At 44.6% G+C, this 13,302-nt stretch overlaps 1 protein-coding gene across 3 annotated transcripts; it reads right to left on the bottom strand.

Annotated features, from left to right (window-relative positions):
- Nucleotides 1–21: 21 nt before the first annotated feature.
- On the bottom strand, nucleotides 22–12,563 carry LOC117430415 (coiled-coil domain-containing protein 92-like). Of its 3 annotated transcripts, XR_004548563.3 has the most exons (5): nucleotides 12,015–12,559; nucleotides 9,198–9,359; nucleotides 6,684–6,731; nucleotides 1,343–2,523; nucleotides 22–1,128 (listed from the first exon to the last, which is right to left on the bottom strand). XR_004548563.3 is itself a non-coding variant. In XM_034918892.2 (4 exons), exons 2-4 carry the CDS (start codon nucleotides 9,325–9,327, stop codon nucleotides 1,853–1,855), a joined length of 849 nt encoding a protein of 282 aa, XP_034774783.2. In that variant the 5' UTR covers nucleotides 9,328–9,359; nucleotides 12,015–12,559; the 3' UTR covers nucleotides 22–1,852. The 3 variants fall into 3 exon arrangements, 2 of the variants coding, with proteins under 2 accessions (XP_034774783.2, XP_058857331.1); XM_034918892.2 differs by having other exon boundaries at nucleotides 22–2,523; XM_059001348.1 differs by lacking the exon at nucleotides 6,684–6,731 and having other exon boundaries at nucleotides 22–2,523; nucleotides 12,015–12,563.
- Nucleotides 12,564–13,302: the final 739 nt, after the last annotated feature.

The following is a 13,302-nucleotide window of genomic DNA, read 5'->3' as shown; positions in this document are numbered from 1 at the left end:
TTTGTCGTTGTTGCATTCAAGACCGGATTCTACACCATGCAAACTGCGGTTTCTGCAAGCAAACAGCACCATCTGCTGCTGAATAAACTATACAGGATACAACGGTCTGTGTGCAAGGTTTGAATTACAGCCCAGGCAACAAAGCACTCACTGTACGATTGTACACAGTAACACAGTCGCATTACACCACTGCTAATGAAGACAACGATCGACACCACTGAGGATTTTCTGCAGAGCGGTCCCCTGCTTCACCCAAACAGGAAACGCTGCCAACATGATCCGATGCCTGCTTGGACGTGTAATCAGACGTGTATTTCTAAACTGTATGAAACCAATTAAGCCAATCGCTGCCTTAGATTGAATACCAGCCACCAGAGTTCTATTGGAATGCCAATGTTTCAAAAGTGTTATGGCCCATACAGAACCAAGCATCCCTTGGCTATGACAGCAAACCAAGCATAAATGAATAACAAACAGCTTGTGCAACAGGCTTAATCAACTATGAAGTTTATTACAATACAGGTACAGGGGCCGTTCTGGTCAAGCAGCCACAGTGTGCGCGGTACTAAAAGGCATGAAGATAAGCAGCAGGAAGAGAAGTATTGTAGTGATCAGGGAAATGAGCGGAGAAGATCTCTGCAGGGCGCTTAGTACTGCATTCATACGGGTGCTGAAAGGAGTGCCGTTATTGCTGGGAAACAGAAAGCAGGTTCTATACATTCCAGATAGCTGTTAAAAAGCCCACCCCTCTATTTCACTCATCACTGCAATGTTCAGCTGTTGCTGTTTGTGCTGCTGATTCGGTTGCAGCCTCTACAGGGTTAATGACATCTTGCTGGAAACTTCTCCTCCTCCATAGCCGCAGTAATTAAAAAGGTCCTGGAAAAAAACATTCAAAGCAGAGATGAGGTTGTTCAACCCATTGAGGCCGGTCCTGTTAGCACTCCTTTAGCCCCAGTGGGGTGTCTGCACTGTTACAGGGATTGTAACTCCCTCTGTGTTTAATTGAACTGCTCTTAGGTTTGTCCTGCAGTCCTGAAGTTTACCATTACAGTACAGGGAAGCTTTTCACTGCAGATCTACGATCAAAAAGTATGCAGGATCTTCTGAATCCAACCAGATTTGAACCTAACAAATAAACAACAAATAAACAGGTATACAAAAGCGACTTCACTTTTCCATTGGCCTATTCTCATATTACAATATATATATATATATATATATTTATTTATTTTTTTCTAAATACAGTATATTGGTCTTATTTAGTTGGAATATAATGCTTATATGTTGTATTCTTTCAACAACCTATTAATCTATAATGCAATATAAATATTTTTAAAACCTGCTGTTCTTCTTCATGCCAGCAGGGGGTGCCAGCAGCACTCCTTCCTGTGTTCTCCACTGTGTGTGCTGTGCTCTTCAGGGTGCAGTAACTGGTTCTTCACAATCATGTCCTGGGTGGCAGCAGAACTAAACTACAATTACCTTCTGTATGTTTAGTTATGATTTTGAGCCCCCAATGCTTTCTGTGCTCGACAGAGTGTACCTTTCAAAGGAGCTATTAGACTCTGTTATTAAAGTAGGGAAGACTCTGCCCAGCAAAGAAAAATTAGGGGATGCCAACAGCTACCCATCTACCCTGGGCGGAAGACTGCTCTATATAGAGTGTGAGGAAAAAGTATTATTAGAAAACTTCAGCTCCACGGTGATAAAGAGAAAACACATGTTAAAATCTTAGGAACACTTTTAAGGATCAGCTGTCTGCACACCCCTAGGCTACAGTGGTTACAGTGCGGCTACTCATCTAATAGGAGGGGCGGGGGGGGGGGGGGGGGGGGTTATAATGCACAGTCTATTGCTCATCTTCCTCTTCTCCTGCAGGGGGCAGCATCTCTGTTACCTCCACCTCCCCCTGGCCTCCAGAGACTGCCTCTGCTCCCTCTCCTGCCCTGGTTCCATCGCGCTGTGCCTTGGCTCTCCTGTGCCCAGCAGGGGGCGTTGCAGCCTGGCTGCTGTGGCTGTGCTGCCGGTGCCGGTGCCTGCGGGGGTAGAGAAACAGGGCGGGGTCAGGCATGGCGCGGGGCTCTTCCGGGCCGGTTACTTTCTCCCTGGGCACGCAGTCCCGGACTCGCTCTGAACGGAGCTCGATAGCCGCCAGGGCGTGTGCTGACTGCTTGTGACTGCGTCTCTTGGGCTTGAGGTTTGGCGGGGGGAGGGTGGTGGCGGGGGGCTGCCTGTGCAGTTTCTGCCGAGCGACGTGCAGCTGGAAGGAGAGGTAGGCGGCCGTCTCGGACTGTTTCTGCAGCTCAGTGTTGAGCACGGTGACCCTGTGGCTGCGCCGCTTCAGTTCCTCCAGGAAGCGGCGCTCTTTCTCCTTCAGGCTGCTCCGCAGCGCCCCCACCAGCGCCCCCTTGTGGCTCAGCTCCTTGCGCAGATCCTCGTTGCCGCGCTCCTGGTCTCCGAGGTGAGCCTCGGCCCGTCGGCACCGCGCAGCCAGCTCCTCCCGCAGCTGCTCTTCTGCCTCTGTGAAGGGACAGAAAAACACCTTAAAGGGGCTGCAGTGCAAAATAATTCCACGTGGCACGCTTGCTGCCTAGGTCTCATCCTATCAGCCACGAATTGAGTTTGGAGGGAATGTTGATTTATGGAGTTAAAGAAAGCTCTCAGTTTGACAGAAGATTTTGAAAGTGTGGGGACAGATGGAAACAGGTACACTATATTATTATTATTATTATTATTATTATTATTATTATTATTATTATTATTATTATTATTATTATTATTATTATGTCATTGTACATTTTAGGTAGCTGTTTTGGCTTTTAAACAATAAATACAACACATTAAAAAATACAGCTACAAGCATGCAGTATTACAGAATGCAATATTATATTTTTCAGAATTGATCAGCGTTTATTTTACAGAGGGGGTTTAGTTTATCAAGGTAATAGCTGTATTCACCTTGATTGTGATTTTGTACGTTTTTTGGGTTTTTTTTGGACAGTGCTATGTGTTTCAAATTCCGTATAGCACAACAAAGCTAGCAGCCTACTCGGGACATGAGCAGATTTCAGAATTCGGTACACAGCTGATACTGTGCCGGCCAAATCCTTACACTCTCCAGGTCAATTGGCAACAAACACAACTTCAAAATGAACAGAGGCAGAAGAGCAGCTGCGGGAGGAGCTGGCTGCGCGGTGCCGACGGGCCGAGGCTCACCTCGGAGACCAGGAGCGCGGCAACGAGGATCTGCGCAAGGAGCTGAGCCACAAGGGGGCGCTGGTGGGGGCGCTGCGGAGCAGCCTGAAGGAGAAAGAGCGCCGCTTCCTGGAGGAACTGAAGCGGCGCAGCCACAGGGTCACCGTGCTCAACACTGAGCTGCAGAAACAGTCCGAGACGGCCGCCTACCTCTCCTTCCAGCTGCACGTCGCTCGGCAGAAACTGCACAGGCAGCCCCCCGCCACCACCCTCCCCCCGCCAAACCTCAAGCCCAAGAGACGCAGTCACAAGCAGTCAGCACACGCCCTGGCGGCTATCGAGCTCCGTTCAGAGCGAGTCCGGGACTGCGTGCCCAGGGAGAAAGTAACCGGCCCGGAAGAGCCCCGCGCCATGCTTAGTAAATCTGTCTGCAAAAGAGCAGCTCCGAGAGGCTAATACCAGCAGCTCCACAGAAGGGAGGGTTGCAGGAGAGCAGCATATTGCAGACAGAGCCCATATGGCTTCCTATTAGTGCTCTGCACTGACCTACTATTCTCATCCCTCCTCCCTGTTCCAGGGTGACACTCTGCAAGGGGCTCCACTGTCGCTATGGAAACCCTCTCTGCTCAGTATCACAGCTCTCAGTACTGCTGTTTAAAAGGAAGATGAATACCAGGGTTTTACCACAACACTCCCACTTATGGGTTTTTGCCCTTTCGATTTTTGCTTTGCAGACTAGAGAGTTCAGCAACCGAGGTTTACAGGTAAACCTGACTTCCTGTGCCATGCTCACTTCCTGTGCGACAGGTATTAGGACCCTGACTGCCTAGGAGTGTGAGGAGCAGATGGGGTCCAAATAACTGGAGCCCCTGCACTAAGGCTGGGGAGGGGGGGGGGATGCATTGATCCACCGTATTGTTTGATCGATGGTCAAGCATCTGCCCGCTTGTGTTTTGATGATGTGTCGCACCGTGTTCTAAAAACGTCTTATACAGTCCAACAACGTCAGTCCCCAGCGAGCGTGTTTTCAGCAAAGCCAGGCAGATCTGACTTTCAAAAGTAAAGAATGTGAATGCTATCCTGTTTCTTAACAAAAACTAAATAAGAAATGGACACAGCCCTGTATTTTGTAAATAAGTTATGTTGTTGCTGCCGAAAATGAACCATCCGTTGCTTGGACTGACTTGTTTAATTAGTCAATGGATTATATTCGGGTTTTTACCATTGAGACAAAAATAAGGCAATTATTTATGCATAATCTGACGTCATTTAACTGATGTAATAGTTTTCAATAATTTAGTAGCTATTCAGTACTGCATATTACCATCAGCTGTTTTGGAATATGATGCACCGATGGTAAAAAAAGGAGTCCCAGCATTATCCTGTACATCTGTGCAGTTACATTATAGATGCATCTATAGCATTAAAGGGGCGTGCTTCTTCCTTGGTTATTATTGGCAAAGCCATAACATGTCTGCTTGGCTTTGTCTGGTTTTACTTGGTGCATGATTGAGTGTTATGGGCGTATTCCCCTTTAATTAGTCCCACAGTGCAATGCAGTGCACAGACACCCTTCCTCGCAGATCAGTGCCTTCTGGGAAATGGCAGTGATGTCTGCAGCACTTTGTTTCTCATACTGCTGTCTGCTATCGTTTCAGATCCTGGAAGTGTCTGGATGTGGTAAGATTCCAGACGTCAATGCCAGCACGTTGAGGGCGGGAGAGGAGAGTGTGAGTGAGTGGGTGTGTGAGAGACAGACAGTGAGCGAGAGTGAAAGTGAGAGTGAGCCACTGTGTGTGCAGGTGTCTCTCTCTCTCTCTCTCTCTCTCTCTCTCTCTCTCTCTCTCTCTCTCTCTCTCTCTCTCTCTCTCTCTCTATCTCTTTAATGTCTGTTTAGCTATAAAAAGCAGATTACTTTTCGTTATACAAGAGAGGTTCTGTACAGTGAAGAAGACCCAAAACCTGAATGGCGTATGTTAACAGCTCTTCATTTTGATATATCATCACCAATAAGTCTATATGGGGATGCTGCAATCACATTCTGTCAACATGGTACTGCAGACAGCATTTCTGCAACATTACAAATTCCCCTTTCTTAAATGATCCCCAATCACGTACTGGGAAATGGGTTCAAACCACGACCACCAAAAGCAAAAAATACCACTACTGGGTGAGACCCCACCGGCACGTGGCTACCTAGTGACTCTGAACCCCTGAATGAGGCCATACTCTAGAATTAGAAAGAGCTGTGCAACCTGACCTTCAGCTCTCTCTCCATATTCTCTCTCTCTCTGTTCTCTCTCTCTCCCCCTCTCTCTGCAAATGCAGTGCAATTCTATCCCCCCTGAGAAGCGAAGCCGAGACGGAGGGAGAGAGATTGAGAGAGAGAGGGAGAGGGAGAGACAGAGGAGATCAATTTCTTGTGAGAATTAAACCAGCCCAGGACATTATCACTGCTGACTGGTACAATCCTGGGACCATGGTTCTGGTGTGTACTGGTGTGTACTGGTTCATGCCTCGGGGCTACTGTTGTAACGCTAACACTGTGGCACCATTCTACCAAGGCTTACACCATTCCACCCTCCCACTGCATTGCCAGTGTAGTGCTGCTGCATGTTTGCCGTTGGAGATTAGGGAAGAGAGCCTGCTTAAGAACAGAGGGTGACGTGGCACCGCTTTGCACTCAGCAAATGAAGTGAGAAATCGATAGGCAGGATCCCTGGGGGGAGGCAGACAGTGTGTTCAGCAGACAGGAGCTCTGCAATTAATGAGGTGTGGGAATGAACATAATGAGAATGAACCAACAACAGACAGAGGCTCACTGATAGCCAGCCTGCACCATAAAGCAGCACTCCCTCCAAACTTCACTCCTGGATTCAATAGCACCTGAAGGGTCAGGGTTTTTACAGTGAAAGAACATACAGCCATAAACATAAGTCAAAGCATGCAGATCACTAGCTGGCTTGTAAGTCTATTAAGACAGTTTGACAGATCTAGTCGAAAGCTATAACACAGAGTAATTGCAATAAGAAGGATTGAAAACAAAAGGGACAATAAAAAATTAAATCTAAATGGAATAGAAAGCTACTTGCTCTTCGCAAGCCTGTGCAGAAGAGATAAGCTTCCTGTAAAATATCTTCAGTGTTTTAAAAGCATGTTTTATTAAAAGCTCATGACTGTCCTTATAAAGGTTTCCCGTAGTAAAAGCCTAGCAAAGAGTAATAGAGCATAGTGAAAGCATGGGAACGCATTGTAAAGACCAGCGAGGTATGCTAAAGCATATTAATAAACATGGCAAACCATTTTAAACTATGCTACATGGTACAGCCAGGGGTAAAGCATGGGGGAAAACGACAAAAATACCATGCAAAAATACAGTGGTAAACATTATAGGGTGCAGACTGTGCCACTGTCACTTTCATGAACACTAAATCCACAGTTTGAATGAATAAAACCATTTAATACTTGATTCAATGTCAAATTACCTGCTTGGCTTCTGTCAGGAGGCTTCTTATCAAGTTCACAAGTCAGCTCTGAGGGGAACAAAATGAAAACCCATTCACATGCTCAATACTGTAAGCAGCCACAATACTGCAGATTTTAACATCTTGCTGCAGAACACGGCAGGGGCCAGCTTCACGAAGCATTCGCTCCGCTGCACTGTGGAGACTGTTAGAAAACATCTCTTTCAAACACACTTTATCATTTCCTGTCAGGCCATTTTATTAAACGATTGCTATCCAGCCTCATCCAGCTATTACTGAGAGGATTATTACATTTGAGAGAGCTGTAACCCAATTCCTCTGATAGCACCACTATCATTATGCCATGTATTGTATTTATTTTACCCTACAGCAGCCGTGGTGGCATATGATCCCATGCTGTGCTGTGAGCTGGCTTTTACTCCTTTGTTTCTTCTGCAATTAAATAAATAGTTTGATTCTAATCAATTCAGAGCTCTGGCGTTCATACCGCATCTGACCCTAATGCATATTCACAGACCACGCAATATGAGGCAGGGATGGAAGTATGACTCCCACTGAACAGCAATCTGAGTCACGAACAGCTTTACTCAGAGACTAATTATGCTGCATGTTATGTTTCTCTTAACACAAAAATCCCCAAATTCCAACTGACTTTTCAGCGTGGGCATGGATAGGGGGGGTCATCCAATCAAGAGCTTGATGGTTTGATTCCCGGTTGTGCCAAGTTGATGATCTTGGCTGGGGAGAAAAATCATTTATAGCTTATCCCATTTCAGTGACCATTTTAACATGCAATTACAACAACCGCCCACCTAGTGGCGCTGTACGGTGAGTATCAAAGAAACACCTGTCAAATGTGCTATGCAAATGCCTCATTAAAAGTGAAAGCAGGTAAGTGTAAAATAGGTTTCGGTGCCTTGCAGACCATGCAGATCTCCCCCTGCTCTTGAGCATGAAAACAAGCCTGCCAGTAAGTATTGACATGCAGCGAGAGTCCAGGAATCGCACTAACGAATTCTGAAGGAATCTGAGCTCAGAGGCAGCAATCTGAGAGTCTGGGTTTTAAAATTCTTTTAGAAGATAATGCATGTGGAGTGCTGTTTTCAGCTGGGCTTCTAAAACAAAATATGAACAACAACAAAAAAAATGGGGTTAGATTCTCAAAGCTCGTCACTCCAAATGTTTTTTTTTTTTTCATGGTTATCACGGATTTCCGTGAAATGTACCCATTGCCGTGTAATATATAGTTCTAAAGGAATAGTGAACATATAAATATTTTTATCAATCAAAAATAAACACAGCAAACGCAGCCTGGCTGCCTGATTGACACACTGCCTGTTTCACTGCATTTAGGAACCTGGCAGTCGGTTTTCTTTGCTTCCGGTAAATGATTGAACACACTGCATAGAGCTGCAAGATTTCTTTTAAAATGTCTTCACCGAAAAAGTCACCTGCATAATCAAATAAATATTTCTGCTCAAGATCGCTCTGTCTAGTACAAGAAGAGGGCATTTCACAAGTCTGTTGTTTGTTCTACACCCACCAGAACCTTTTTTTTTAAATCAGCAGGCTTTCTCTCTATAAAGATCTCCCTTGTATAATGTTATTCCAAGTGTACTGCTTAGTCAGCTTCAAGCATAGGTTTTGAGTCTCATCCTTGCTTTAATGCTGCTTGACGCAGGGTATTTGATTTGAACTCCCCTGCTATGTGCATGCCTGGATGCTGAGAGCTTCACACTGCAGTGCCGTCTCCACCTTTAAGAGAGCAGGGTGACAGCGAGCGCATTCACTGCTGATGAGATCATGCAGGTGGCTTGAAGAGGCAGCACACCATGACGTTTTAAAAACAGTTTTTACACATTCGAGGAGGTTATGTGTGTTAAATAAGATCTATTGGTGTTTCCTGTACATACGTGCATAAGGCATGACATTACATTTTGAGTATGGTGTGTACATTCTTGAATATGTTGAACCATCCCTTATTATAATAATGTTGCATTATCTCCCAATGCTACATAGTGGTGTGAGATGTATGCCTCAATGGATGGTGGTAGATTGTGGAGGGTTGCAAATTGATGTTTAAAGTTGCTATTATTACCATAGCAGAGGGATGCAAATGAACACCCACTCGTTTTCATCATGAGAAAAGCTCCTTTCACTGGGATGAAACTTGGACATTTTTTTTTTTTTTTTACTTTTGGAACAATGCTATGAATGTGATGACATCGACACACAGGATGGGATGTACTTGGAATTTTGACAAATCCTTAATGGAGACTGCTTGATTTCCCATACATGATTTACTATAATAAGAAGAATAATGCTGATTGTGTTCAAAGTAAAGATGATTATTGATCGCCAGAGCTTTTCATGTTTAGACTGTGCAAATCTACAAAACCTTTATATGGGATCAGCAGGTATTGAAATCAGCCCCCTAGCCACCATCCAGTGAGCTGAGCCTGGGCAGCCCCCCCAGCCCCCCCAGCCCCCCCCCCCCCCCCCAGCGGTACTGACCAGCACACTGTTTCTGCAGGGTTAGGATCTCCAGGTGCAGCCCGTGCAGCAGAGCCAACTGCTCCTTGCGCAGGAAGCTGATGTTCCGCTCCACGCTTTCCACCTGCCTCTCCAGAGAAGCCATCTCCATAGCAACCAGGAGGCCTCGCTCCAGGACCCGGCCTACAGGGAGAGGAGAGGAGAGGAGAGAGAGACAGGGGTGTGGGATAGAGAGCTGAACTGGACCTAAAATACAATGTAGCTCATCCTGAAATAACTAGCATTGGAAGCTTTGAGGGGCAGTTTAGCTTAAACAAGAAATAATTTTTATTCAATAAAACCTTGATGTACAGATGGGCTGCACTTTTTTATAACCTGTACCTTATAGTGGGTTGGGTCCCCGTTTGCCCTGACCGAAGCCTTGGCACGTGGCATAGATAGATGCTCAAGTGAAATACGACATTCGTTTGGCTTGCCAGTGTGATACTGGGTATACCAGGAGAACATGCCCCACAACAGGGCAATGCCCAAGGCAATCGGGTAGACTGGTCCTAATAAAGTGGCCTCGCAGTGCATATTACTCTCTTAAATAAGACACACTTATCTTTGAAAATGAAGTCACAACCACTTCTTTATCTTCCAGAAACAGATTTATTTTTATCTTGAGAAACCGAAAATTGCTATGGTTATTAATCCACTGTATGACAACCAGACAGTAAACTCTGCTGTCAGTCTGGAGTACCAGTGACAGGGTAAGGAAATACTCAGACACTGAAAAGAAGGGCATAGGAAAATCAATGACAGAAAGGGGAAACCTTCACAGAGTAGGCAGAAAAGGAGAAGGCTGCAGCTGGAGAGGCATCTGATGAGCTTTTAATTGCTGTACGTTAAAGCTGCAGCTTCCCATAATCAGGTTAAAACTTACATCAATACAATTCCTTGGTGTTTACTGCTGTATATAAAAGCTTCATCTCTGTGTTGCAAATCAGTTTCGGACCTGACAGACTGTTGGCCAGTGCTTGGTTGGCAGATGCTTCCACACGCAAGACTCCACACATGACATTGCGAACGATCTCAAATTGAAATTGCGTTGCTGTCCTTTACCGTACAGAACTTTGTGCTAATCATGAAAACAGCTTGTCAGTGAGCAGCTGCAGAACCCATGACCTGCGCCACAAGATTCTCCAATCAGCAGTGTCAAGGATGGATTTGAATCAAGTCCCAGAGGTGAAGACAGTGTCCTCAGCAAGGACGTCTCTACCGTGCGTCTCCCAGTTCCAATCTGTTTGACTGCCTTTTCTTTTTGCAGAGGGGGTTGGGGAGTGCAAACAATGGTGAAAAGAATCCATGGTAAATGTGATACATTTTTTGTTCTGTGTGTATTCTACTGTGTGGAGGCAGGTATCAGGACCATGGACAGCTCTCCACACGGTGGGAGCAGGTCATACTGCAGTGAGCTGGAATTAGGGTTAAACTTATAAAAAACTAAGGAGCGGATTTGAACAACCTCTACCCCAACCGGATAAGACAAAACCGGACTTGAGTGAAGCATCTGACAGCACTGGGGAATCTGCTTGGATTACCCCAGAATGATTTTGAAGTTATGGATGTAGAGTTTGGGTTAGGTTAACAGCACTGGGATAATCCATCAGTCCTGTTATTCAGCTTTTTCTTATTGAAATAGAGCAATCAGGCCCATTCCCAATCGATCCCTGGACCTTTTCCAGCAGGAAATCAATTGGATTGTGGAGGTGTTTGGATAGTTTTTTTTATTCAAGAGCACATTTTGATCCTCTAGTATCACCTAAATATCTCTCTTTAAACAGGCTGGAGCACCACATGATCAAACACCTGTGTGGATCCTTCAAAACTCCCTGCTCTGGCTTCAAGTTCACTGCCAGCAGACAGGGGTGCAAAGAGCAAAGGTGGAATCAATCCCCAACTATTATTTCCACTCTCCCCCAAATGAACTTGAGTTGACGATACTGCACTTTTAAAACAGGGCAGCACCAAAGCTATATGACCTGAATCACCTTTGGCAGCTAACTGTCATCAGCTAACTTTATAAATACTTTAAAACGCCCCAGGCATCTTACACGTTTCATATACGCTGCTTACAGAAGGAAACTCTTTGTGGTTTCAGGTAGGAGCTTTCTCCTCATTCCAGTCCATTATTCTGTGATGGAACCACCTGCCAATTGAACTCCTACTATCTGCCCTCTAACTGTCTGGAAGACCTGCTGTCTTGCCTCTTGTGACTGAAGATAATTCTGCTTTTATATACTGGATAGGAGCACGCGTAAGAATGCTATTTGCATAATAAACTAAACAGATGGCGTTTTTTCTAATGTCCTAGAAGCCCCGCATAGATTAAAAAATAGGTGGAATGCGGAGATGGTGTATGAATTAGCATTTCAATGCATATAACAAAACGCGTATAAACCGTTTCTTCAAAATATCTCTGATAGCAAAGCTACCATGGCAAACGCAGCCCAAATTAAAACACCTTACATCTTAACATCGCCTGAAATCTTTTTGAAATGTACTGCTTCGGTCCCAGCTGTTTAGAATCTGTGATGCTCAAACAAATGACGTAAACAAGAAGCGTTCCTTTCTTTACTAATAGAACGATCGATTCTGGTATGCGCATAGAATTAAAAAATTAAATTAATTAATTGAACACGGTGTTAACCCACACATATAAATCAAAATATGCTGACGTCTTAAAATTCAACCAGAAAGTTATCACGATACAGTGGTGGGCATTCGTGCAACAAAACCATAAACAAAACACCATTTTGGTACTGTATATTATTTATTATAATAACTGACGCTTACCTGAAAGAAAACGAGAATCTCAGCTTCAACGTAGATTTAAATCGACAGAGTTCTTTTCTTCATAAACAAATCCCTCAGCCAAAAGCGAAGTTTTCCAATCCCCTCCTAGACACCGAGCATCCGGTAACAGAACGTCGAGAAACGGCTTGCATTGCATGAGTTATTTTTAAAAAAAATGAGTTTTAAAATACCCCCATTTAGAAAATCCTTCACAATACTCCAGTATATGAATATCCCTTCTTAAGTGCGAGCATGTTGATGCGCAGCCTCCGCAGCAGCAGACTACACTGCGTGGAGGTTATAATCACATTTATTTTGCAGTCGAATCCCTCATATCGCATTCAAACCACACAGACTGCTCGTAATCTAATCTAATCTAATCTGCATTTTAATAGAAATGGGACTTCTGTATCTGTGTGATGAGCCGTCGTACAGTCCTCGCGTTCTGGACAGAAGCACACCGACTGTGGAGCTCACTTCTTGAACTAAGAAAAATAAACGCGTTCAGAGGCGTTTGATAAACAAATGGGCACCGTGACCGGAAAGGGCGACACACCACAAAGCAAGACTGACGGGGATTGGCAGCGCAAGGACGGCCCCTTTCTATCCTGTCATCTGCAGTTGTAGGCTGCTTCTGTATAATTATTAGGGAGGAGAGACACGGGCTTTATACCGCTATATATAACTCGTCAGGCAGCTAGCAGCGTCGCAGAGAACAGATTGCAAGTCTGTTGTTTTCTGGAGAGAGACTCTATCTCTTATTTCACGAACCTCTCCCTCTTTCAACTAAATATTACATTTAAATGAATGATATATGTTACATTGTATGTTCTGGGCTTTAATGAAATATTTGAGTATTCTCCATTGCTAAAATCGTGTAATCTAAAATTAAATGTAGTTTCATATTGCACAATTTATTAAAGGGAAGCGGAAACCCAAGCCAGTGTGATAATGAGCAGTAATTATAGTCTGAAATAAACGGCAGGTCTGTGGTGCTTTCAGCACCTTGGACAAGGCAACGCGCGATAGTAACGGGACGTCGCCCCCTGCTGGTTACACGGGAGAATGAATCACACCGCTTAAAGTTGATGTGTCCTTTCAAATTTCTCTGCCACCGCTTCATGTGTCATTTAATTGGCTTATTTTTGAAAGCGCATTGTTAAAATGTCAACAACACATACTACTCTATTCTGTATGTAGAAAAAAAACCCTCAAATATTCGCTGGCAATGTTAATTCCTAGACACAAATAGACAAATAATTATATTACAAACAGATTTCTGGTGCTT

Source organism: Acipenser ruthenus, chromosome 26 (assembly GCF_902713425.1).
Source record: "Acipenser ruthenus chromosome 26, fAciRut3.2 maternal haplotype, whole genome shotgun sequence".
Classification (NCBI taxonomy): Eukaryota; Metazoa; Chordata; class Actinopteri; order Acipenseriformes; family Acipenseridae; genus Acipenser; species Acipenser ruthenus.
This window is presented reverse-complemented; position numbering and strand designations above follow the sequence as displayed.